This window comes from Myotis nattereri (assembly GCF_964212035.1).
Source record: "Myotis nattereri genome assembly, chromosome: 13".
NCBI lineage: Eukaryota > Metazoa > Chordata > Mammalia > Chiroptera > Vespertilionidae > Myotis > Myotis nattereri.
Window position 1 is genome coordinate 5,199,885 of NC_138088.1, and position 27,007 is coordinate 5,226,891.

Below are 27,007 nucleotides of genomic sequence, written 5' to 3' on the forward strand. Positions count from 1 at the left end.
GGAAGCGTCCAGGGAACACCTGCTGCTGGGTGTCAGGAGCCTCAGGAGATATGTGCCTCACCTGGCACTTGTGACAACCCCGTGGGGCTGACAGTGCAGTTTTATTTCACGGAGAGGGAAACGCAGGTGCAAGGACTGGAACGGCTTCTGCAAGCCCGTTAAAGAGACGGAGTCAGGCCTGCCTGCGAGGACCCTGACCTTCCCCTGAACTGGAGCCCTCAGCGCCTTCTCTAGTCTCATTGCAAAGAACCAGTGACCTTGACTGGACAGTGTTTGTGGTGTCAGGCTGAAGAGCGAATCTCGGCACAAGTGGCTGGCGGGGTCTTCAGTACCTGCTTGGACATGCGTGTTTCCCTCACGCACCCAGCGGCTGAAATTCCCCCAGCGGCTGAAATTCCCCCAGCGGCCGCCGCCGAGGGGTTTGCTGTCCCGTCTTTCCAAACGGGCCGTGGGACACTCCGTGCACTGGCGGCCTCTCCACAGCCCTCCTCCTCTTTCAGGACAGCCTGGACGCCACGCTGCAGGGGCTCCTGCGGGCACACCGCGCAGAGGAAGTCCTCCGGGCCGGGCTGTGCATGGAGGGGGCCCTGCTGCTCCTGAGGATGCTGAAAGCCACCATGAGCCGGGTGAGCCCCTTCCCCACATGCCGTCATGGGGGGCGGGCAGACAAGGTTGGAGGGTAACACTTATGGAGTAATCCCAGCAGTGTCCGAATAATGGCAGCCATTAGGAGTGTTATGCAGAATCCTTGATCGAAGGGGCGAGGCGGCTCTGGGACAGCTCAGGTGCACAATGGGAACCAGCCGAAATGTTTTCAGTGCAGTGTAGCCACTCTCGCCAACAGCTTTCTATTTCCCACTTGCGTAGTCGTTTGACTTTCTTCACTGGGGAATGCATGCATTCATCAAAGCGAGCATTTCTGGGTAACATTTTCGGTCAGAAGCTGCGGGGCCCTATGGCGGGGAGACGGGCCTCTCCCTTCAAGGAGCTCACCTCTGTCTGCCCGGCCTCTCGCCTGCAGCCACCTGTGTGTGTGTGTGTGTGTGTGTGTATGTGTGTGGTGGAGGGGATCGCAATGCCTGGAGAGCCCTCAGGCCACCCAGGGCCACTGAGGTGGGAGGAGAGGTTATTTAAGACATGAAGGCCAGTGTCAGCTTTTGATATCAAAATTATACTAGCTTTATTTTAAAAACTCATTGTTTACATTTAGGAATATATTAAATTCATAGTTTTTATATTATTTAAATTGTTCATATGAAACTTCTTGGGCCTGACTTTTTTGTTTTTGTTTTTGACTTTTTTAGGCTTTTAAATGTCTCCTTGACCTAGGTTAGGTAATTTATAATTTTAAAAAACCTTCCCAATTATTTAATTGGCACAAATCATCTCTTTTAATTCATTTAATTTTTGTGGTTACTTTCCCTTCTTACTCTTAACTGATGAGTTCACACTGTCTTCTGCCCACCCCTCCCATTACTGGAAAAGCCGAGGGCCTGTGGGCTTATTAAAGAGCCAATCACCCTCCGGGTTTTTTCTGGCTAGTTCCAAGAGTTTGATGTTTGGCATCTTCAATTTCTGGTTGTTTTCTAGAGTTTCTGTGCTTGCAGTTTTAAAGGCCTTCGGTTCATCTTTTTCGGTGCCCATGTGGTTGAGCTGTCTGTTTCGTTGTGGTTGCCCATCTCGGTTTGTTGGGTCCTAGTCAGAGCATGTGATCTGCACGCTTCCCGTCTTTGGGAGCTATTCAGCGCTCCACTGCAGGCCTAAGGTCACGATTAGCCTTGGGTGCCTGGAAAGATGTATTTCTGTTTACAGATCAGGAATCTGTTACCTTTCTAACCAAGTAGTTTCATTTTTTAAAAAGCAAAACAAAAGAATTAACATGAAAGCATTTAACATAAAGAAAATGCATGGCATGCTGAGAGAAGTAGAAAAATAAGACCAAAGATTTCCATTATATCCAACATAAAAGGGCTCACTGGTGTTACAGGAGCGACTCGCAGACTGGTCAGTGAACAAGACCCAGCCGTCTGAGATCTAAACATGTGACAGAAGCAAAGTCATTCACGGCCGTTGGGCTCAATGAAGATGTCTGGCATTAGACCCTCATGTGCCAAGTACAGTAGACAAGCACCAACATATAAAAGGCAAAAACCGAAGGATAATAGAAAAAGACCAGAAACTTAATTGTAGAGAATAACTCTGACATATCTTTCTCAAAGTTTATTTTCTCTCTCTGACCTTTTTTTATATTATTGTTTGCTCGGAACTTCAGTTGGTTTGACATCATTCCCCTGCCCGTTGGTAACTAACCCACCACAGCGTAGCCCGCCTCTTGTTAACCGTGACAGAAATGGAACCGGAGAGCACGCTTTCCTTGCATCTGGCTTTCACTCATCGTGATGTTTGTGGGACTCACTCACGATGTTGTCTGTGTCAGTATCTCATCCTTGTTTACTATTGAGTAGTATTTTATTGTGATAATTGATCACAATTTATTTATCTGTTCTTGTGGGTGTTTTTTTTCCCCATTTGGAAATAGGAATAAAGCTGCTTTGTACATATCTTTGGGCAGACATACATATTTTTTCTGTTAGAAAGATGCCCAGGAGTGACATTGTGGTCCATCAGTTGTGCACATGACTTGCTCTAGCAGATCGCACCCAATAGTTCTCCAACGTGACATGCCAACGGCACTCTCACCAGCTGCTACTCTAGCTGGAAGGTTCCAGTTGCTCTACGTCTCTTCCAATGTAGAGTGGGGCCTTGACTTACGAGTGTCCCGACTAATGAGTTTTTCGAAATATGAGCCGTCTCTCGGCCGATTTTTTGCTTTGAGTTGCGAGCTAAAATTCGGGTTACGAGCCAGCTTCAGATACCCCACTGCTAGTTGGCGCAGCGAACGTCACAGTGAACGCCACAACATCAGCCCAGCATCACGTGTCTCACTCGTTCACTTTTTGATTTGACATACGAGTAATCTGAGTTACGAGCTCCATCACAGAACGAATTAAACTCGTAAGTCAAGGCCCCACTGTATTGCATTGCTGGCCTCTTAGACAGTTCACAGTCATCGCGTGCAACAATCCTTTGAAACAGCGTTATCTCCATGGTCTAATGTAGAATTAGCAGTGAGGTTAGCTCACGCAGGCAGGGTCGTGGAGCAGGGGCATGTGACAGTGTGTCCAGCGCTAGCCCTACATTCCAGGCCACCACATTGCCTAAGAACCTTCAGGGGTCCTGGTTGCCAACACACAAAATCCAAGTTTCCCTTCTGAAAGTTCAAGTCCTCTCCCAGCTGCTTCCGCTTACCCTGTGCTAGTCACTGGGAAGTAACCCTGAGGCACCAAATGTCTCATTCAATCCTCACAACAACCAAATGAAATAGCTCATGTTACAATCCTTGCTTTACAGAGTTGGGACTGGAGGTGTAGGGGGAAGGGACTGGGCCAAAGCTACACTGTCAGTAAGAGGCAGCAGAGGCAGGATTCGAACCAGGCATTGAACTCCAGAAACCACTCTCTGAACCTGATCGCTGGTATTCCTCTGGAAATCAAAATTGCGCTCTTAGGACCTGGGGAAAAGCCGGGTGTGGGGGCCCCAGGAGCAGTTTCTCTCTGCTGCCTGCTCAGCCCATACGAAACCCTTGCAGGATCCAGTTTAAGATCAGGTTTCTAGCTGCCCCGTGCCCATTGCCTTTCTTTCTATAAGTAGGCTTGAGTGTTCTAGTATGAGGCTCAGTTCCAGGCACTCGGTATCTACTTGTTAAACAGGATGTCTGGCGCATGCACACGGGCCAGGTCTAGAGGCAGCTCCTGGGAAATGAGGCAGCCATGGATGGGAGGGGCGGGGCTGAGCAACTGGCCAAGGGAGGACCTGACCTCCACGTAGCGCAATCACAGGAGCAGGCTGAGCACCCTCCGTCTGCTTGTTGGCTTGGCTCTGCAGGGTGGGTCAGTTTTCAAGTTGCAGGCTGTCCATCACGCTAGGGCAGGCCCTGAGGCAGCAGCTGGACAGTCTGGGGCTGGAGCCAATCTCCAGACAGAGTGACTTGGTACAGCCGGTTTAGGGAGCTGAGCTCCGGGGACACTCGTGTGCAGCCCGGAGACCCAGCCGTGTGACCGAGGCCAGGTTATGGTGGTGGTGGTGTGGAGGTCCCCAGGTCCCTCTGGGGACTGGGTGTTAGCTCAGTAGATGATCCGTTCCAGATCCCTGGCTGGTGGGGAGGAGGCTCCTCAAGTTCTGCCAGTCCTGGGAGCACATAAGCCAAGGCAGGGTCTAGCGCTGGGAGCAGACAGCTGGGCTCTGAAAGGCTGTGGCCGACCCTGATTTGCAAGTTCCCCGAGCCCAAAGGCCACGTCGAGTCATAAGAGGCCATTGGACATACGGGAAAGACCAATCATGTGCATGTGAATCCCTTCCCCGGGCGGTGCCAGGGCCAGTGTCAGTCGTCTAGGGGCCTTGCAGTGAGGTGTCTGAGAGTCTCGGAGAGCAGGTCTCCTTCCTAGACTCCTAACCCTCAGGCTCCCACACACGCCTCACCCAGTGCCTCTTAGCCCCCGACAGGCCTTGGAGACGGCGCTGGGGAGCACCAGTTCCCGGCCAGCGTGCTGCAGTTCCTGGGCCAGGTGCACAGCGCCTACCCCCAGGACCCCGCCTGGCGGGCCCCGGAGTTCCTCCAGACCTTGGCCGTCGTCACCTTCCCACTGGGAACAAACAAGGTAGGACACGCCGCTCCCCTGCCCCAGTGAAATCAGGGCCAAAGGGTGTCATCCCTCAAGAGCAAAGGGCAAGATTGCTGCCGCCCCCAAATAAGAGGCATTTAAGGCAGTGTGGCCGGAACAGTGAGTCAGCAACTTTTCCTTTCTCAGCTGGGATGCAGCGTGAGGTCATTTAAACTCAGATTCAGTCATTTTTTCCGAGTTGTTAGGAACCTCAGTCATTTGATGGCAGATCACGTCCAATTCTATGTGGAATTCCCTCCCACTGATCATGCGAAACAACAGACTCCGTCCCCAGTGGGTGCGTGTGGGCCAGACCCACTGGGTGGGTGCGGGCGGACCGGAGGCCGGTCCTCCCCTGCTTTTTGTCCTCAAAACCCTCCTCCAGTCTGCAGACCGCGACTCGGGACTCCTTGAAGTAAGAGGGCGGCTGGGGGCAGAGGGACCGGCTGGGTCTTGAGGACGAGGTGTGAGTGTGGGGGTAGAAGATGCTCTGGGAAGAGATGTGAGTGAGTTTGAGGCAGAGCCAGGCCCAGGGACGCAGTGGCCTGAGAGTCTGGGAGCCGAGAGAAGCGGGTGATGACGGGCAGAGGCCTGCCGGTCACCCTCCTTGACGGTGTAGGAAGCTGAGATGGACAGGGAACGGGAGCTAGTGACACAGTCTGCAAGGCTGTCCCTGCAGCGAAAGGAGCGGCTGCAGGGCCCGGAGGGTAAGGAGGGCGAGTGTAGGCAGGCAGTGTTTGCTCCACGAGTGTTTGCTGAAGGACCAGGTGAGTGAGCGAAGTGTGTGCACCCTGACAGCCCCCACCGACTGGACACCCACCAGAGCCCTGGGCCTGGCGCTTCCCACCCCGCTTTTCACCTGTGTGTTAGTCGGGGGCGGGGGCAGGGGCGGGGAGGGCGAGAGTCACAGCAGGGACACAGCGCTGGCAAGGTCCTGTGGGCTCAGTGGGGGGCTTAGGACCTAGCCTCACCTGTAAAACGTTGAGAGTGGAAAACATCACGGTTTTATGATTACTAAGTGATGAGCCAAGATTTAAACCTCACCCATCTCTTGCCATAGCCCCTTCCCTACCCCCAACACTTTCACCATAAAGCCCATACCCTTTCTATCACCATCAGTTTAAAATCAAATCAAATAGCCAAGTATGCCGAAACCGGTTTGGCTCAGTGGATAGAGCGTCGGCCTGCAGACTGAAAGGTCCCAGGTTCGATTCCGGTCAAGGGCATGTACCTTGGTTGCGGGCACATCCCCAGTGGGAGATGTGATGTTTCTCTCTCATCGATGTTTCTAACTCTCTATCTCTCTCCCTTCCTCTCTGTAAAAAACCAATAAAATATATTTAAAAAAAAATAAAAATAGCCAAGTAAAATTCAGGAGTAATTTGTTTTAGAAGTCCAATGCGCTATCCATTGCGCCACGGAGCCACCCTAAGTAATTTGTTTTAATAAAAGACTAAATATAAAGACTAGATTTGCAAAAAGATAAAATGGTCTTTTGGGTTAATATCAACTAAAGTGATACAGCAGACAAGTAAGAGTAGGGAAAAGATGCACTGGAGGGGTGGGGGATTGGACCCCAGCCTCTGAGGCTGGGCAGGGAGGAAGGACAGCCCTGCAGGCTGACCCTCACCATCCCCCAAGCAGGTCCCCTGCACGTGGCCAGAACCCTGAAGTCCTGACATGTTTAGCCTAGGTCCCCTCCTCTCCCTGCCACGGTGGGCGAGCGCACCCTTTGCTGAGTCGGGGTTCCAGCTGGCTGGCTCTTCCTCCCCTGCTCAGGGTCTCTGCCTGGGGGCATGTCTGGCCCAAAGTCACCTCCCTGGCCAAGCTCAGATGAGCCAGGCTCTGACGTGGGCCCCTGGCTCCACTTCTAGCACATGTTTCTCCACACCTCCTTTGCGTGTCCCAGTTCAAGTCTGCTCCAGAAGGCCTTTGTTGCACAGAAAATGTGACAGATCCACTTCATGCAGAAAGCTGGTGGCCAGAGGCTGCGCCTGCTGTGAATTTATATGGCGTATTTCCCTTTTGAGGCCGCGTAGAGCTAATTAATGTGGCCACCACCTCCCTAGGTGCCATTAAATCCATTTTATGGCTTAATTAAGAATGGCCACATTAATTTTATGAATGTGCAATGGGAGGTGCCAGCAGATGAATGCTCTTGGAATGTCACTGGCAGGAACTGGAAGTCCCTGGCCGTGTGTCCTTGGGCATGCCATTCGCCTCCCAGCATCTCTGATTTTCTGATGTGGCTGGGCTAATGGTGCCTGCTTCATTAATCTCCCTGTATTTTTATAAGTAAAAACTGAGCATGTGAAAGCCGGTGCCTCAGGGACTTGGAGGCCAGGACTTGCTGAAGCCTAGCACCTGTTTCCCCTGAGGGTCCTCCTGTCACCATCGCCACAGCCTGGCTGGCAGGACATGGGCCCCAGGAGGCGGGCCCAGCTGATGACCATGTGCAGGGCAGGCACTGTGGCCTGTGTGACTCTCTCATTGGAGCTCACCCATCTCCGTGGCGTCCCTTTCGTATCTCCATTTGCTGCTGAGAGCTGCGGCTCTGAGGAGGAGGGACTTGCCCAGGACACGGCTGGGCTTCTCTGCTAAGCCCTCAGGCCACGCTAGCTCCACGCTCTGCTTCTCTCCATGACTCCACCTCCCTTGGGTTCAGGGACAGAGCAGGCACCCTTATGAGCCATGAACTCTGGGCAAGTCACCTACTTCTGCAGACCCTCAATTTCCTTGCACGTTAATGTGTTTGATTAGAATGTCACCCAGGCACCCCTCAGCAGTAGATAGGAAAGCACCTTGAGGCAGTGCGAGCCACTCACACTGGGGTTCTCTTGTCTTTGAGGGGGTTACCACTGAGTTCGCCCAGAATGCCAGCAGCCCTGGGGCCGAGGCTGAAGGTGAGGGCATCGTGGAGGGTCTACAGGCTCCTGCCAAGTCCCACCCCACACGGAAACAGCTGAGGGTGTTCATGCAGCTCCTCTTGAGGGAGCTCCTGCTTGCAGCTGCCAGCCCCAAGCAGTGGCTGCCGCTGGAGGTGCTGCTGGAGGTGAGTGCACCACGGACTGCACTGTGGGAGGCCCAGCACCGCGAGGGGGATGTGCAGGAAACCTGAGGGTTGATCTCTTGCGAGAGCTGGCTCATAGTCAAATAGCTCCTGGGTAAAGCACTGTGGCGGGAGGGAGTCCTCCAGGACCTTCAGGCCCTGGCAGAGCAGGGAGCAGTGAGTGAATAGATGACCGAGGGCAGGTCTTGCAGGTTCCTAGCAGCAGAGCCTGGTGCAGGGATTGGATAGAAGTGATTTCTCAGGGCTGTTCTCGCAGGGGGCCAGAGAAGGGTTGCCAGGAGGACGAGGGAGAAGCTAGCCAGGAAATGGTCTCAGCCACCGCCTGGCCCCAAGGGGAGCACTGGTATGCTACCTGCATTCCAGTGGTGGCCCCACCTTGAGGCACCTGCCAGGCGGTCATTGTTGGTGGGCCACCCTGACTTGCCTTCTCACCTCAGGAGGTGGGCATCGCCTCCTAGGTGAGCCAACTTGGTCAGCAGAAGGCAGTGCCTTGGAGAAGGGGCAGGTGTGAGCTGTTGGCAGTCCACACTCCCAGCAGCTGTGGTATTAGCATACTGGCCAGGCAAGGAGACTCGGTAGGCACTGAGTGGGCAGGATGGCCGGGTGGCTACTGTCTGAGTTCTGGGTGTGATTCCAGGCTTCTCCAGACAATGCCACGAGCCAACAGAAGCGAGACTTCCAGTCTGAGGTCCTGCTCTCCACCATGGAAATATTTCACATGATGAGAGGAGGTGACGTGATGATGCTCAGAGGTGAGTGGGGTGACTTGCTCCTCACTGCTATGACACAAGCTGTTGACAGCTGAGCAGGAGAGCCGTCTCCTAGAGGAGGCCTGGGTCCTCGTGCTGCAGGACACCTAGGAGCGCGGAAGACGCTCTCCGCCAAGCTGCAATAAGAGCTCACTGGTCCTGCCTGGGGACCCCGGGGAGCGCATGCTCACTTCTTTCCATGACATCTGCACCACCGGTGGGCCACTCGGAGGCAGAAAGGCCTTCTGCCCTCTGAGCTAAAACCACCTCTCCTCCACCTTCAGTAGAATTGTGTCCTCTTCCCATAACGGAAGCTGAGATGTCAACTGCAGTTCAGCATCCTTCTGCTCGGCATCTTTGCACCTCTGCCTGGGCACAGCACATGTTTCTTAAACAAATGAGCCTGGGTGAAGATGCTGCATTGCCTCTAAGGGGTTCAAGTTGGTGTTTCATTCATAAGCCTTAGTTCCAGGGTAGCCACACCTTCCTGATGAGTTTAAACATAGTCCTTTCTGTGGTCTCTGAGCCATGAATTCCTCAGTGACACAACTCATCTCTGGACTCCTCCTTGCCTCACAGCATGGATACTCTGGCTACGGGTCTTTCTCCTGGAGTATCTGCAGTGTGGCAGATAGGGGGTGGAAGGTGTGAGCTTGGGATCCCAGCTCTGCTCTTGGCTGTCACTGTGGTGTGACTGCGGACAGGTGCCTGAGCCTGTGGGTGAAGACAGCAATCGAGGCTAACTCGGAGGGTTGTTATTAGGACTAGCTGAGATTAGAGCATTCACATCTGAGAACAAGGCCTGGCGTGTTGGTGAGCATGGACAGATGACCCACATTACAGCCTCGTCCTCTGCCTGACACAGCAGGGCCTCGGGTCACCACACAGTCTTCCTATTTGCCTTATGCCTCAGTGTGCCCCCACCCTCATTCCAAATGGCCGCTGGAAGAGGCAGTGCCCCACACTTGCTCCTTCTCCACTGGGTTATATCACTGACTACATTGTTCAAGGCCAATTTATTTGAATCGGTGGGTCTTCATTGGACACCTGTGGGTAAGCCCCATCCTCAGCGCCCGGGGTACACAGAGGGCTACGAGGGTATGAAGAGTGAGTGGGAGGTAGGTGGTGACCAAGAGGGATTGGAGGCTGTTGTGGAAAGAAGGCCACTCAGACTCTGAGGATGCCTCAGCCTCCGTCTGTCTCCTCACCTGACCTTAGGCGATAAGGAGCCTCAGCCAAACTCAGAAGCTGCTGCTGCTCCTTCACTCACGATCATCACCCACTTCACCCAGAAGCTGGTAGAGAAGCTGTACAGTGGAATGTTCTCAGCAGACCCCAGGCACATCCTTCTCTTCATCACGGAACACATCACGGCGGTAAGAACCCTGCTGGCCGTGGTGGTGTGGAAACTGCTGACCGGTGTCCGTCTGACATGCTGCTGCTGTGCAGGCGGTCCAGACCGACCCGCGGTTCTCCCCGGAAACGGCCTGCGATGGGTGGGAGGAAGGAGCAGGACCTTCACAGCCCAGGCCGTACCTGGTGGCCGTGGGGGTCCTGCGGGCTCTCTCTCAGGCCACCAGGGATCCGTCTCAGTGGTCAGGAGCCACGGTCCCCTCTGCTGGCACCTGAGCTCTGTCCCCTTCTAGACTCTATTATGATTGTTAGTTTCATCTTAATTGTTGTTATTCTTCATCAACAAAGAAAGGGGCAGAAAGGTCTTTATCTTCAAAAGTCCCATTTCATTTTCTGCTTTAGTGTCATGTTTGGGCCTTCCTGAAATCGAGACAAGAGTCTGTTTGTACCGAGCCCTGTTTTTCTTGCGTGTGCACTCTCTCTCAGATAGATCCACAAACACCCATATACGCACATGCGTGCAGTAGGTCCACCCTTAGGTATAAGTGTGTGTACATGTGCACAGCTTCTTTACACATAGACTCACACGATCTCAAAATTCTAGAGCTGAACTCTTTTTGGGCTCTTTTCCTTTCATCCTGGAAACCTTTCCATCAAGTGGCCATTCGCTCTCCCCTCGAGGGCCGTGCTCAAGGAGCTCACCACGGTCCACGGTGGTCCCAGCCAGTGGGACGCCTGCGGTGGTGAGGAAGCACTTTCTCTTGTCAGCACCTCCTGCCCTTGGTGTGTCCTCTGCCGAGGAACCCAGGAGGGCCCCCTCCTTCCCCCATGCCTCCTGGGGAGAGTGCAGTTGGCAGCCCCAGTGCCCCTCTGTCTGGGAGTTGCCTGTAGACCCCAGGACTGCTCCTGGGTGACAGCCAGGCTGAAACGCAGTGCTGCACCAGGCTGAAAGTGTTGTCTTCAGAGCTCTTTGCAAGAAGAACTCCAAAGGGAGCAGCAGCCCTGCCAGCTCTGAGAAGGTTAAAATCAGATCCTTGGGAAATAAAATTAGAGCCTTCATTCAGTTGCTTTAACAAAGTCACAGACTGGGTGGCTCAGCAGCCAGCAGTGGCGCCTCATGTTCCCGAGGCTGAGAGCGCAGGCTCAAGGGGCAGCAGGTCTCCTGTCTGCTCAGGGCCCCATTCCTGGTTTGCAGTTGGCCATCTTCATATTGTCCTTACATGATGGACAGAGAGGAAGAAATCTCTCGCTGGTCTCCTCCTGTCCTTACAGGAATCCCACCACGAGGGCTGTAGCCTCCTGACCTAGTCACTCCCCCAAGACCCCATCTCTCATACCACCCACTGGGGATTAGAGTTTCAACATATGAAGTTTGGGAGGGGCCACCAACGGTCAGCCCACAGCAGCTGCCGGTGGTCCAAGCGAACACTCAGAGCTAATGCCTCAGAGTGGGTGCGGCTGGGGCTGATGTGCCTTCGGGTGTCAGGCCTGAGGACTCTCAGTGCTGCCCACATTTGCCATCCTTCTCTCCTGCTGGTGGCGCTCATAACTCTTAACCTCCGTTTGAAAGATGTGATGGATCTGAGAAGCAGAAGACAATGATAAAAATATGAATCTCAAATTACAGCATATTTAAATAAAACTACGTTAGTATAAATAATCACAGTACCCATAAAATTCTAAGAGAGCAATCTATAGCTAATGAATGACCTTCTAATAGACTGGAGGTTTTGCACATATTTTTTGTTTTATGAATTCTTTTTGATGAAGCCAAGTAAATGGATGGACCAATTAGTGTTACGGTGCTCCCTCAGATGGTACGGTGGCTCAGAGAGGGTCAAGTACCTGGTGTGAGTTCGATCCTTGCTGACCAGTTAGCCTCTTTGACCCTGAGCCTTGTTATCTCTAAAGTGGGATAATCTTAGTGCCTACTTCATTGTTCTGTTAGGATGCTTAAACGAGGCGATGTGTGGATCCCAGTGCAGAAATGCTTAGCACAGTGCCTGCAATGCTGTACTAGTAACCACGCTGTACAGTTGGTGACATGTTTTAATTAGGCACTATTAATAGCATGTTCTTATACACCGAGGGCCAACCTTCTTACCTATAGTTCAGAAATCTCTGGTCCCCTGGCTATTTTCCATAATTTGACTGTGGTATATTTAACATTTTTTACACCAAATTTTGATAAATCCAATGATTTGAATTGCCTTTATTGATCACTCACTTAAATAGAAGCTCAAAGGTAGAGACCATTGTCCCATTTGACTTTTAGATCCTGCCAAATTTTGAAATACAGAAAAGACTGAGCTTGTATCATTTTCACAGTTAACGGGGTCCGTTCCTAAAACCGTACAGTGCGCACAAGCAGGTCTGTGTGTGTTTATTTCATGACCAGGTCGTTGAGAATGCCTCCTCACAAAGGGACAGCACCATCAGCACTTTATACAGCAGCCTGAATAAAGTCATCCTGTACTGCCTCTCCCAGCCCCAGCAGTCCCTCTCCGAGGGCCTGGGCCTGCTCCGCGTCCTGCACTTCCTGCAGGAGCACTGGGACATCATCTTCGCCACCTACAACTCCAACGCCAGCTTCCTGCTGTGCCTTATGCACTGTCTGCTCCAGCTCAGCGAGGGGAGGTAAGACTCCAGCAGCCGCTCGCGCGCCCACTGCGGTCAGGGAGAAAGGAACCTGCAGAGGGGCCCTGATGAGGTCAATGTAATGACAGAACCCTTTTGTCGATCTGGTTGTCTGAGTTACTTACAATGTTTATAATATGGTAGGTCTTCCCCAAACCTGTCCGTATGACTGAGTGTCTAGAATCATCGTAAAATAATAATTTACACTATCTCCACAATTCTTAGGTTGTAAGATTCTTCATTGATTTATTTTGGGGGCAGGAAACCCCAACGTTAAATATGCACTTTGATTTTATGATGCAGGCAGATTTCAGGAACATTAACATTTGAGAAACCATAGAATGGAAAAACATAAAGAAATTGTATTATAGAAGCCAGGAATACTTTTGCTTACAGACTAAAATATATAGACAGTTCATGATATAAAATAACAACCATAACTACACTTGTGTAAGAAATACCAATAACAAAAACTTTATCTCAGTTAATCCTTTCCTTGAAGCCCCACGTTTGGGAACGTGTTGGATTTCTGTGCACGTGCACTTGCGCTCTGTGTGTGGAGTGTGTGTATCCGCGTATCACCAGTGCCTGGTGCCACGCTGCCTGCAACTGTTACCTCATCAGTGGAGAGCCATGCTGACTGCAGAGCCAGAGAGGACTGTGGGATATTCCATTTTGCTCTTGTCCTTGATTGTATTTGTCCCAGTACAAGTTACGGACAAATTACTGGAGTAAAGGGTCCCCAAATCCTGCCGAGTTGACTACTGAACATTACAGAACAGTTACTCTCTGGGAAGCACTGGAAAATGCTCCCAGCGCCTGGACCAGAGGAGGCACCTGCCTTTTCGTTTGTTTGCAATAAAAGCATCCACTGTCAGTGTGTGGGTTGAATCGGGAGGCCTTGCTTCCTGTGTTTGAGAACTGGCTCCTGTCCACACTGAAGGTGTAGGTGATAGAACGAGGTGCCGGCTGCATGTGTGCTTGAAGTCCCACCCTCAGAACATCCTCTCTTTAGAAAGGGCCTCCAAGATCCTAAGGGACTTCATTCTAGAAATTTCAAGAGTGGACATTGTCATATGCTGTATTTTTTCATTTTTTTTTATTTGTCATTTTTGGTTCAATCCAAAAACATATACTGAGTGTATGTTCTGCTTGGTGGGCTGAGGAACCCATACTAGAGGACACATAGGTATTGACATGACCAGGGGCCCTGGAGCACACAGCTCACGGGGAGCCTAGTATGTAAGCCACCACGCCCCACTTAGGACCAACTCCAGGACATGTGGGCCCGGCAGAGTGCAGATGAGGGCCCCTTCTTTAGGAATGACTGTGGTAACAGAGGAGTCCAAGCACGGGGCCTTCGAGTGTGGGCCCTGTCATACTGCACCGGCCACAGGCCCCTGGTGCTGGCCCAGCCCCATGCCAAGCAGGATGAGGCCAGGGCCACTCAGAGGCAGAGTTCAGTGCTGCAAAAAGAAATGACCGAGTCCAACGATGGGGAAACCAGGAGAGGGTTCACGGGGGTCTGCTGGGAGCATGGAGTGGCTTTAATCAGACATGAATAAAATGCTGGTGTGTTTCCCCTTTGCCAGGATGCTATTGTATGACAGCTGTCGTGGATGTTGTCATACGCTCTTTGCTTGAACTTCCCCTGAGGGATCCCGGACTGTGAGAGGGTGCAGTCCGGGCTGGGGGACCCTCCCGAGTGCATGAATTTTTGTGCACCGGGCCTTTAGTTTGTAATAAAGAACAATAGTGCAATCCCAAAGAACTGAATTTCATAGGGAAAATCTCTTGTCTGCTAGTTATCCTGAAGGATTTGGATTGGAACCCAAGCCTAGAATGACTCCTTATCATCAAGTGTTTCTTTCTCCAAATGAAGACATGAGAGAGAAGAGAGTGGATGACTCCCCAAGTTTGACTGATGGTACATTTTATTTGCTGTTTATTTGGGGGGAAGTAGATGGATAGTGATAACTGCTAGGGTTGCATTCTTCAGTGTATCTTTCCCAAGATGAGGAAACGTGTACAAAGGAGACATTCAAAGGCCAGAAAAAGCCCTGAAAAATCCCAGAATGATGTAGTATTCAAGCAGGATAACCTGACGGGGAATAAAATTGGAGTGATTTTTGCATATTAAAAATGGAATGGCATGGGTGGAGGGATGGATGGAAGAAGAGGGACTTGGTTCAACTAAGAACCAGAGGACCTCACAGTAAGTTGATTTCCCATCTCGGTGGATCTCTTGGGTTTTCCTTTGGGCAACTAGATACAGCGACTGGCATGCCATCCCAGTTCAAGCTGTCACATAGCTGTCTCTTTGACCTTCTTCCCTAGAAACATGGGGATGGAGGAAATAAACTCATTTCTTTCATGAAATATTTGGCTTAATGGAGCGTATGTTTGGACTTGCTAGTATCATGTCAAGTTAAAGGGATTGGCAGTTTGTAAGAGAATAACTAGCCTTTGGATCCATGTACTTGAGAGAGTGCTCCTCTGGGCCAGGAGGCAGCAGCAGACACCCTCCCACCATGCTGGCTTGCTGCCACTTATAGGGGATAGTTTGTGATACTAGTGGTCGGCACGGGAGCCTGTGTTCTGGTTAGATCAGTACCCAACGCCGGTGCTCAAAAATCGTGTGAATTTAAATTTTACTCTCACAGTGTTAATGACAGCATGAACATTAGCACTTAGGGACTTAGCTGGCAGTGGACTGAGCAATGCACATCCCCTGAGGCTGAAAAAGCAGACAGTAGAGGCTGGTACAGAGGGGGAACCCAGGGGCCCAAGGTCAGAGGGGCTTTAGGCACCACCATGGGGTGACTGTTGTGGGGCATAGCAGGCAGGGCGGCGTGGTAGATTTGTACATATCTGGGCAAATGCAGGCACTGAGATGGGTGGCTGGTGGGGATCTTGAGCCAGTTCAGGGGAGAGGACTGCCTTGGGTCCTGGCCCCAGGGCACAATCTGAGTTTGGGTGTCCATTCCTCTGAGAGGCTAATTTAAGGACAGGTTGGAGGAGCTTTCTAGAGGAAGCAATTTGGTTACCGAGAGCTCTCACAGGCACAGCCGTTTGGCATCTAACAGAATCGGGAGGTGAGAGAAAGAGGTTCCCTGGACTCATCAATCACGATTCCTAGCTCTGGACTGTAGGCCGGCAGGGCATGGAGGTGGGAAGTTAGATGCAGGGGAGGGCCAGCTCACATAGATGTCGGTAGCATGGCAAAGCCGGGATAATGTTCAACAGGATGTGAATGAAAGCAGGGCCGGTGGCCCTCTCTGGAGGCGTCCGCTGATGCGCCCTCTCTCTCAGTCCAGCACAGCATCCAGAGGACCGTGCACGCTCTCTGGCAGCAGCTCATGGCGCAGAGATGGCAGGAGCTGGAGGACACCTTCAAGATCGATCTCTCTGTCAAACCCGGGGAGAGAGAAGTGAAGATGGACGAGGTCACCCCGCTCTGGGAGGAGACGATGCTCAAGGCCTGGCAGCATTACCTAGGTCTCTGTCACTGGGTCCAGGGCTTCCCCGGTTCCCCTGGGCGGGCCTCTTCCACCAGCCTTTCTCCCTCATCCTTCAGGGTGGGGTTCGCATCACGGAACCCTCGTGAATCCTGGCTCATCGCAGGTGAAGGGAAGACCAGAGGTGCCAACCAAGTGAGAGATTCTAGAAATCTCCTAGATGGGAGGGCCGCCACGTCCGCGCTCACCTGGGGCCGCACTTGGGGGTCTAGGTCCTGCCCTGACAGTCACCAGAGCTTTGTCCTGCCCTGACAGTGCAGCCGCCAGAGCTTTGGTTCCTGCGAGTTCCAAGTGGAAGTGTTCATCCCAAAGATATTAGTGTCCCTCGCATCCTATCAACGACGCAACGTTTTACCCTCATGCTCATCAGTGTGACCGTGAGAACGATGTTCTCATTTTGTTTTTAAAGAGGCCATTGCTGTCAAATTATGGCTCATACGTGTTTTACGTCCCCCAGCATCCCCGAAGTCGCAGCCATTGAAGAGCTGTTATTCCCGGGTGTACTGTCCCGGCTCCTGGGCGGTACAGCACCTCTTATTTCACTGGCTTCCCCCGCTAGCCCTGGCGAGTGTGTGTGTGCAAGTCAAAATGTCAGACTCTATTTCAGAGAAAAGTTCACTTCACCAGGAGACGCTTACCCTCTTATCCACACGTACACAATGTGGGAACCATGGTGAGCTGGACCTTACTGCTCACAAAGGGCTCTCTTTTTGCCAACAACCATATTTTTGCAAACTTTCTATGTTTCAGGGCCTGTGTTTTAAACGCATAATCTTATTTACTCTCCACGACACCACAAGGAGATCAGATACTTTTATTCCCATTTCACAGAGGAGAGCGCTGAGGCTTAAGAGCTGTAGCTAACTTGCGCAGCAGTCAGTGACCTGTGGAGCCAGGGGTCTAAGCCGGGCGGGATGAGGAAACCTGTCCCGTATTTCGTCGTCAGAAGCCGGCAATGTGAGCTGCAGCCTGGGCTGGCCCCTATCGCAGCGCTGGCTGGCATCTGAACGCCCAGCAGCTACAGAGATAGTGTGTGTCTCCTCTCAGTTTCCCCTCTGACAGTCTTTGCTTCCTGGTCCCCAGCGTCTGAGAAGAAATCTCTGGCCAGTCGCTCGAATGTCGGACATCACAGCAAAGTCACCTCGTGGAGTGAAAGCTTGTCCTCGGCCATGAGGCTGATCCCGGGGCGGCAGGCCAAGGACCCCGAGTGCAAGACAGAGGTGAGCCACACCCCTTTCCTTAGAGACGCGCGGCATTTTCTTCAGACCCCAGGAGCCATGTCCCCTCTCTCTGTTGTCATTAGACAAATCTAACTCCATGCTCCTCCATGCTCTCCCGGGCGCTTGTGGCTCCCCAGCTGAGGCCGCTTCCGGGGAGCCAGGTCTTGGGCTTTAACTTCAAGTGCACACGCCTCTCCTCGAGCACCAAGAGCAGGTGTTCCTCATGACATTAAAAACCAAACGGAACTGCGACCCCTGCTCCTTGTCCTGTGTGCACAGGCAGCGCTGGCCCACAGCTCAGCGGGCACTGGGTGTGTGGGCTCAGCGAGGGGGACAGGACACTGTCACTGTCCCTGGCATGCAGTTAGAGCCTCATCCTAGGTGGGGCTGAGGCATTAGGGCTTTCTAATTCGTTTCTCCAAGGCTGGGTGGTACCAACAGTGAGTTTGTGCGATCGTGAATACTGTGGAAAGGGACTTGGAGCATAGCAGGTTCCGGGGGTTTCTCTCCTCCCAGATGTCTGGGCCTTTTGCTCAACTGGTGGTTTCTGCTGACTTTAGGCTGAGACCTGAGCTGAGGCTGCTGGTCTGCCCACCTACAGCTTCTCCAGCTGTCCCGGACTTCCTGCAGGCTGGTGGCTGGGCTTCCAGGACTAGCTTCCGTGGGGAGGGGGAAGGAGGGAGAGAAGGAAAGAGAGAGAAAGGGAGAGATAGACAGATGGAGAGAGAGTCTTCTATGACCTCACTTTGGAAACTATGCAGCATCAACTCTGCCGGGTCCCTTTGGCTGAGAGAGGCACAGAGTTCTGCCCAAGTTCAAGGGCAAGACTACCTCCCGGTGAGGAAGTGGCAAGGTTCTGCGAGAGCGTGCAGGCTCTTTTTGGGAAATACACACACCGAGTGGCCAGATTATTATGATCACCTGACGTTTGTAGGCAAATTATCTATTATTTCCCACTGAAGTTGCTAGAGGGCCAGATCATTATAAATGTCTGAATAGCACAGCATACCTAAGTATCATTGCTGATCAAGTTCCTCCTATCATGTTGATGGTGTATCCCAATAGAGATCGCTTTTTCCAACAAAACAATGCGCCATGCGACGGTGCTCATATTGTGCAAGAGTGGTTTCAAGAAGATGAGGGAGACTTTACCTTGCTTAGGTGACCCCCACAATCACCAGATCTCAGTCCAATTGAGCATTTGTGGGATGAAGTTAAAAGAGCCATCAGGCAGCTGGTTCCACAACCATCAAATCTCACAGAACTGGACAGTGCTATTCATCAGGCACGGTGTCAGATTCCTCACATCACCTTTCAATATCTTGTGGAGTCAATGCCAAGAAGAATCACCACAGTATTGAAGGCAAAAGGTGGCCCAACGAAGTACTGATGGGGTGGTCATAATAATCTGGCCGGTCAGTGTATATTCTAATGCTGGGCTCACTGATCTTCAGAGGCTGACTGTGGTCATTGACTGGACATGGCCGTAGGGAGGGTCAGGAGACCTTGGGCAGTTTACTTAACGTCCCTGAGTCCTTCCCTCCTCACCTCCACAACAGGACAGACAACCGTGGGAACCGGTGGGAAAGGGCCCCCAGGAAGGTGGGGTAGATCATGATTGACACGTGACACAATGTGAGCTCTCTGCCCATTGAACTTTGGAAAGTGAGCTTGACTCCAGATCCCACATGCTCAGAGTCTGGACTCTGCTGTCCCCACGTGTCCACTGTGGTCAGAGACTCGTCTGGGGAGGAGTGAGGTGTGAAGGGCATCCTGCACTTGCCAGCAGCATGGTTAGGGTTAGAGGAGTGTCTTTGCTCAGAGCTCCCAAGACAGGAGGCTTCAGGACACAGGGAGAAGCGCTGGACACAGAAGGGAGGCCAGGAGATGAGCGTGACTGGGCTGCTGGCCCCTGGGTTCAGAAGCAGGCTGGCTGCGTCCGAGCTCTGTGGCTTGTGGAAACACTGGTCAGCGAGTTGGTGGGCAGACTCCCTGGCTGCCTGAGTGAATTACTTACTTAGGTTTTGTATCAGCTGCTGATAGCACACAGCTCTCAGGAGCCCCACTTGCAGATGTGGAAACAGAATGTAAGTCAAGGGCTGCGCGGCCAGGAAGGGGCAGAGTGCAGGGGGCTCCCGTCCGCCCGCCGTGCAGGGCCTCAGGCCATGCCATGCCCCTCAGAGCCACTTGCTGGACACACAGTGGGAATGCGCTGTCCACATCAGAATATGAGGAAGCACAGAAACAGCAAGTGCTCTGGAAATAGGAGACAGTTTACACACTTCCACTTTACCTTAGAGCCTTCTGCACCAAGGGAAGCCCATCCCACACGGGCGTCGCTGCACTGAGCCTGGCGGCTGGAGCATCCCTACTTGTGCCCAAGCATTTGCTCTGGACCAGTGCACGTGTGTAAGGAGGGACCCAGCCTCTCTTCCATTTGCTTCACTCCTTGACCACGTTAGCACTGTCCCTAGGAGGCCAGGCCTGTCTGGCCTGGAGCCAAGGAAGGGACGGCTGGGCTGCTGGGCACAGACATGCATTTTATGGGGACCCTTGCAGGCTATTGATGCCGCCTCTTGCCAGTGCCAGGGTGACTCCCTCGAGGTCACTGCCATTGGCTCCGCTCAGCTGCCTCTGATTCCGGGGGAGGTAGGTTGAGAGACCAGCTCATTTGAAAGAAACCGAATAGGCCACACTGTTTGGAGCCAGGAGGGTCACAATGGCTTGGCACTGTTAACTCAACTCATGGAGAGATCTGGGAAAAGGAACGTTTGAAACTGGCTCTGTCTTTCTGTGAAGACAGGCTGTGGAAGCTGTTTCTACACCAACTAAGGTCTCATTCATTCATTCATTCACGTACTCAACAAATATTCATTAAGTGCTGACTCTGTATCCGCTGTAAGCACCAAAGTTACAGAAGAGAAAAAACGAACATATTCTCTGCTTTAATGGCGGCTGCTTCCTAGGGGGTGAAATCTACAGTAAACATGAATAAATTCATGAAGGTGGGGGTGCTATTGCAGTGAGGGAAATAGAGCAGGGATAGAAGAGGGTGGCGAGAGGGTGCGGGCTGTTTGGATGGAGGTGGTCAGCCGCCCTCCCTGGCAGGAGGTGTGGAGCAGAGAAATAAGGAAGGACGTGAGCCTGTTACTCTCCAGGAAAGAGCGGTCAGGCCGAGGGGATCACCAGGCAAAGGCACCAGGCAGGCAAGAGCTGGGTGTCCTAAGGCAGCCCAGGTGGAGGGGCTGGACGAGTGGAGAGGGACAGCCCGGGACATTACCTCGGCCATGTTCCAGAAGAACTGGGATTTCTGCCTCATGAGCAGCAGGGCTGGGTGACTTACGTTCCTCTCTGGTCGGGCACTCAGAAGCTTGGGAGATAATCGTGGCCCAACTCATAACTGCACGTACCTAGTGGGGTAAACTTCTACAAAACACATGTACACATACACACACATGTGCGTGCACCCCCACCCTGCTGCTTCTTTCCTATGTGACCCCTGTTTGTTTCTTCTTAAACCTGATTGTATATCTTTTCTATAGCTTATAACCTGTGGATTTTTAAAAGCCAAATTATTTTTGAAACAAAGTGGATTATGTTTTAATTTTAAAAATGAACTGCATCTTTGCTTAGCAGCATTGTCTGCCAGTAGCTCAGCCTGGGCCGGGCACAGTGCCTGCTGCACGGAGGTTCTTAGGGACAGTGCGGGGCCCACACGGGGCTCCCGTCCTGGGCGGGGCTCACCGTGGCCCGCACTCGTCACGCCTTCGCACACGGTGCTGACAGAAGGCACAGCTTCTCAGGTACATATGTGCATTGTGATGTCATAGGATAAGAGCATCAACTATTTGCCCTGGGGTCTGTTTAATTATTTTTAAAAATTAATTTTGATTATTACAGCTGATTACACCTCAGTGAGCAATGTAATTGATATTTTCTAATGTATCCCAAGGAACATTTTGTACAACACGCTTTTTGTTGTTGAAGGTTAAAGACTCTGTTATTGGTTTTTCCCTAAATATGCCCACATCATCAGTCCCTCCAGCGAGGTCGCCATCTGGAAAAGGCAGCGGAGACATTACTCAGGCGCAGTGCGTGAAATTGGCGTTTCGGTGTCTTCTGTCTCTCCGTTGTAATTAAGGGAGCTGGTTTTGGAGGAAACATTATTCATTTGGTGTTACTCCTGATCATGTCAGCAGCTGACAGCTCCGCACGCAGAAAAACTGTTCCTGGGCGCGGGGCGCCGGGCGCGGGGCGAGCCCGATCCCTCTTGCTGCTGGGCTCTTGGTGGAAACATTTCCTCCTTCCTCCGGGCAGCTCAGCGCGCGAGGCCACGGCCAGTGTGAGAGGTGCAGCCCCTTCTTCCTCTTCCCGGGCCCCTTCATGCCCCTCTGGGGCCCTGGTGACGAGGTCTCTGCCAGGGCACAGGCTGTGGTGCCAGCCCATTGGAGGCTGGGGTCTGGGCTCTCCCGGGCGCCTGAGTTGGCCAGCATGGAGAGGCCGGGCCTCTGCCCGCATCCTCGCCGGCTGGGCTCTGCCTGTGCTCGCCGCTCAGCTCCAGCTGATACTGTTTACAATGAATCCATCAACAGCCAGTGCTGGTGTCTTAGTTTTGACTCACACACCTGGGCAATGGTGTCGGTCACCATGGGAAATGGGTGAGGGGTGGGCAAGAGCTCCCCGTTCTATCTTTAGGACTTTCCTGTAAACCTGCAGTTATTCCACAATATCAAGTGTGTCGTTGTCTGTTTCTCAGAGTTAGCAAAAGGGAACAGTGCACAGACATGGGCACTGGGCCCGGGGGAGGGGCTGAGAGGGTGATGGCGCCTGGGATTGGCGGCACGGGGGGGGGGCGGGGGGGGCAGGAGAGCATGGGGTCCGGTGGGGGAGCCGTGGCCTGCAGGTGGCGGTTAAGCAGGGGAGCAGCACGTTTCTGAATGTCCAGGTTAGACTGGAATGAGGGCCCCCGAGGGTGGATAGTCTGGGGCTGTGGATCATTCTGTGGGGGAGGGGCTGCAGCCGTCAGAGCTGTGGGAGTTAAAGAACGTGCCGGAGAACCCTGTTTTGCAAGGCTGAGAGGAGCAGCGGGGAAGAGGGCCACAGAAGACAGGCAGAGCAGACTGGGCGGAGGCATGTCGGGGCATGGGAGGAGCAGGCCAGAGGAGAAGGTAGGGTGCCGTGGGAGCCCCTCTGGGGGTGCTGCTGCCTGGCCTGTGTCTTGTCTGGCAAAGTGTGAGGTGCATTTCCCCGATTCTGCTCCTGGGAGCAACTACACATCGTCTCATGCCAGGCCAGGTGGGCCCCACTGGAGCACAGCCCTGGACAGGCCGCCCTGCTCCTGTGTGTTTCCATGGCTTCGGAGACAGCTGAGCAAGCTTTCAGGGGCTGTTACGGAAGCTGGAATGGCCATGTAGGGAAACCAGGGCCCTAGGAAGTAGCAGAGAGGATGGGAAGGCACCACAAGGCAGGGTGACACACCGACTTCACTAAAATATGAAGGACATGCTTTGTGCTGGAGTTCTCTGTCTGCCTGGCAAGGACACGGAAAACGGAAGCACTAGACATGTGCTCCCAGGCCCCTCTTCTCTCACCCCAGAGTGAGCAGCCCTGCCCTGGCGTAGAGGCTGGCAGGACCAGCTCCTGGCTGGCAGCTGTGTTAAGGGCAGTCCGGCCTCAGGTCCTTGGCAAGGAAAATGACATGTTTGACCATCTGCTCTGCCACTTTACCCATTATCTCTTTAAAAGACCATTGTTTAAAAATTCAAATATATACTGAAGTAGAGAAAATAATAAAATGAATTCCCATGCATCGATCCATCACTTCCACAATTTCCAACTCATTACCAGTCTTGTCTCATCTCCATGACTAACCACTTTTCCCCTCTGCACAAAATAATTTTGAGGCCACATCCCAGACATTATATTATTTCCTGCGTACATGTGTCTGTATACTTATTTTACTTTAAAGAGATCATGAAACACAAACGTTGCAGAGAAGAGAGGCAGAGAGCAGACAGAGGCCGCCACCGTCACCGTGGGAGGGTCAGGCTCCACTGCCCTGTCCACTGTGCTGGGTCTGTCTCCTGCAGCTGGGTGATGACCGCCTTGCTGAGACCGAAGGCGTGGGGGCCCCATGGGAAGTCCTGCCCAGTGTAGGAGGGCGCTGAGGCTTCTCCAGGTCCCCGATGCCTTTGAGTTCAGTGCTTTGACACTTCAGCGGTCAGTGGGTGAGGGCACTGGCTCAGCGGATGAGGGCACTGGCTGAGTGTTCAGTGGGTGAGGGCACTGGCTCAGTGCTCAGTGGGTGAGGGCACTGGCTCAGTGCTCAGTGGGTGAGGGCACTGGCTCAGTGCTCAGTGGGTGAGGGCACTGGCTGAGTGTTCAGTGGGTGAGGGCACTGGCTGAGTGTTCAGTGGGTGAGGGCACTGGCTGAGTGTTCAGTGGGTGAGGGCACTGGCTCAGTGCTCAGTGGGTGAGGGCACTGGCTGAGTGTTCAGTGGGTGAGGGCACTGGCTCAGTGCTCAGTGGGTGAGGGCACTGGCTGAGTGTTCAGTGGGTGAGGGCACTGGCTCAGTGTTCAGTGGGTGAGGGCACTGGCTGAGTGTTCAGTGGGTGAGGGCACTGGCTCAGTGCTCAGTGGGTGAGGGCACTGGCTGAGTGTTCAGTGGGTGAGGGCACTGGCTCAGAGTTCAGTGGGTGAGGGCACTGGCTCAGTGCTCAGTGGGTGAGGGCACTGGCTCAGAGTTCAGTGGGTGAGGGCACTGGCTGAGTGCTCAGTGGGTGAGGGCACTGGCTCAGAGTTCAGTGGGTGAGGGCACTGGCTCAGAGTTCAGTGGGTGAGGGCACTGGCTCAGTGCTCAGTGGGTGAGGGCACTGGCTCAGAGTTCAGTGGGTGAGGGCACTGGCTGAGTGTTCAGTGGGTGAGGGCACTGGCTCGGTGTTCAGTGGGTGAGGGCACTGGCTCGGTGTTCAGTGGGTGAGGGCACTGGCTCGGTGTTCAGTGGGTGAGGCCACTGGCTCAGTGTTCAGTGGGTGAGGGCACTGGCTCGTGTTCAGTGGGTGAAGGCACTGGCTCGTGTTCAGTGGGTGAGGGCACTGGCTGAGTGTTGAGTGGGTGAGGGCACTGGCTGAGTGTTCAGTGGGTGAGGGCACTGGCTCGTGTTCAGTGGGTGAGGGCACTGGCTCGTGTTCAGTGGGTGAGGGCACTGGCTCGTGTTCAGTGGGTGAGGGCACTGGCTCGTGTTCAGTGGGTGAGGGCACTGGCTGAGTGTTCAGTGGGTGAGGGCACTGGCTGAGTGTTGAGTGGGTGAGGGCACTGGCTGAGTGTTGAGTGGGTGAGGGCACTGGCTCAGTGTTCAGTGGATGAGGGCACTGGCTGAGTGTTGAGTGGGTGAGGGCACTGGCTCAGAGTTCAGTGGGTGAGGGCACTGGCTGAGTGCTCAGTGGGTGAGGGCACTGGCTCGTGTTCAGTGGGTGAGGGCACTGGCTCGTGTTCAGTGGGTGAGGGCACTGTCTCAGTGCTCAGTGGGTGAGGGCACTGGCTCGTGTTCAGTGGGTGAAGGCACTGGCTCGGTGTTCAGTGGGTGAGGGCACTGGCTCACTGTTCAGTGGGTGAGGGCACTGGCTGAGTGTTCAGTGGGTGAGGGCACTGGCTGAGTGTTCAGTGGGTGAGGGCACTGGCTCAGTGCTCAGTGGGTGAAGGCACTGGCTCGGTGTTCAGTGGGTGAGGGCACTGGCTCGTGTTCAGTGGGTGAAGGCACTGGCTCGGTGTTCAGTGGGTGAGGGCACTGGCTCAGTGCTCAGTGGGTGAAGGCACTGGCTCGGTGTTCAGTGGGTGAGGGCACTGGCTCCGTGTTCAGTGGGTGAAGGCACTGGCTCGGTGTTCAGTGGGTGAAGGCACTGGCTCGTGTTCAGTGGGTGAGGGCACTGGCTGAGTGTTCAGTGGGTGAGGGCACTGGCTCAGTGTTCAGTGGGTGAGGGCACTGGCTCAGTGCTCAGTGGGTGAGGGCACTGGCTGAGTGTTCAGTGGGTGAGGGCACTGGCTCAATGTTCAGTGGGTGAGGGCACTGGCTCAGTGTTCAGTGGATGAGGGCACTGGCTGAGTGTTGAGTGGGTGAGGGCACTGGCTCAGTGTTCAGTGGGTGAGGGCACTGGCTCAGTGCTCAGTGGGTGAGGGCACTGGCTGAGTGTTCAGTGGGTGAGGGCACTGGCTCAATGTTCAGTGGGTGAGGGCACTGGCTCAGTGTTCAGTGGATGAGGGCACTGGCTGAGTGTTGAGTGGGTGAGGGCACTGGCTCAGAGTTCAGTGGGTGAGGGCACTGGCTGAGTGCTCAGTGGGTGAGGGCACTGGCTCGTGTTCAGTGGGTGAGGGCACTGGCTCGTGTTCAGTGGGTGAGGGCACTGTCTCAGTGCTCAGTGGGTGAGGGCACTGGCTGAGTGTTCAGTGGGTGAGGGCACTGGCTCAGTGCTCAGTGGGTGAAGGCACTGGCTCGGTGTTCAGTGGGTGAGGGCACTGGCTCAGTGTTCAGTGGGTGAGGGCACTGGCTGAGTGTTCAGTGGGTGAGGGCACTGGCTGAGTGTTCAGTGGGTGAGGGCACTGGCTGAGTGTTCAGTGGGTGAGGGCACTGGCTCGCTGTTCAGTGGGTGAGGGCACTGGCTGAGTGTTCAGTGGGTGAGGGCACTGGCTGAGTGTTCAGTGGGTGAGGGCACTGGCTCAGTGCTCAGTGGGTGAAGGCACTGGCTCGGTGTTCAGTGGGTGAGGGCACTGGCTGAGTGTTCAGTGGGTGAGGGCACTTGCTCAGTGTTCAGTGGATGAGGGCACTGGCTGAGTGTTCAGTGGGTGAGGGCACTGGCTCAGTGTTCAGTGGGTGAGGGCACTGGCTCAGTGCTCAGTGGGTGAGGGCACTGGCTCAGAGTTCAGTGGGTGATGGCACTGGCTCGGTGTTCAGTGGGTGAGGGCACAGGCTCGTGTTCAGTGGGTTAGGGCACTGGCTGAGTGTTCAGTGGGTGAGGGCACTGGCTGAGTGTTCAGTGGGTGAGGGCACTGGCTCGCTCTTCATTGGGTGAGGGCACTGGCTGAGTGTTCAGTGGGTGAGGGCACTGGCTGAGTGTTCAGTGGGTGAAGGCACTGGCTCGGTGTTCAGTTGGTGAGGGCACTGGCTCGGTGTTCAGTGGGTGAGGGCACTGGCTGAGTGTTCAGTGGGTGAGGGCACTGGCTGAGTGTTCAGTGGGTGAAGGCACTGGCTCGGTGTTCAGTTGGTGAGGGCACTGGCTCGGTGTTCAGTGGGTGAGGGCACTGGCTGAGTGTTCAGTGGGTGAGGGCACTGGCTCAGTGTTCAGTGGGTGAGGGCACTGGCTCGTGTTCAGTGGGTGAGGGCACTGGCTCAGTGTTCAGTGGGTGAGGGCACTGGCTCAGTGCTCAGTGGGTGAGGGCACTGGCTGAGTGTTCAGTGGGTGAGGGCACTGGCTGAGTGTTCAGTGGGTGAGGGCACTGGCTCAGTGCTCAGTGGGTGAGGGCACTGGCTCAGTGTTCAGTGGGTGAGGGCACTGGCTGAGTGTTCAGTGGGTGAGGGCACTGGCTGAGTGTTCAGTGGGTGAGGGCACTGGCTCGGTGTTCAGTGGGTGAGGGCACTGGCTCGGTGTTCAGTGGGTGAGGGCACTGGCTCGGTGTTCAGTGGGTGAGGGCACTGGCTCGGTGTTCAGTGGGTGAGGGCACTGGCTCGGTGTTCTGTGGGCGTGG

General features: G+C 53.8%; 1 protein-coding gene across 1 annotated transcript in view; it reads left to right on the plus strand.

Moving 5' to 3' along the window:
• The window catches only part of WDFY4 (WDFY family member 4), a gene marked incomplete at its 5' end in the record, with an annotated part of 233,527 nt that overhangs the window by 107,166 nt on the left and 99,354 nt on the right, over positions 1-27,007 (plus strand). Inside the window, 9 exons of the mRNA XM_081104486.1 lie at positions 501-626; positions 4,554-4,718; positions 7,570-7,773; positions 8,429-8,543; positions 9,759-9,916; positions 12,292-12,530; positions 14,336-14,457; positions 15,843-16,028; positions 17,132-17,268. Coding sequence (XP_080960612.1) covers positions 501-626; positions 4,554-4,718; positions 7,570-7,773; positions 8,429-8,543; positions 9,759-9,916; positions 12,292-12,530; positions 14,336-14,457; positions 15,843-16,028; positions 17,132-17,268 — 1,452 coding nt within the window. The remainder of the gene's footprint in view (positions 1-500; positions 627-4,553; positions 4,719-7,569; positions 7,774-8,428; positions 8,544-9,758; positions 9,917-12,291; positions 12,531-14,335; positions 14,458-15,842; positions 16,029-17,131; positions 17,269-27,007) is intronic.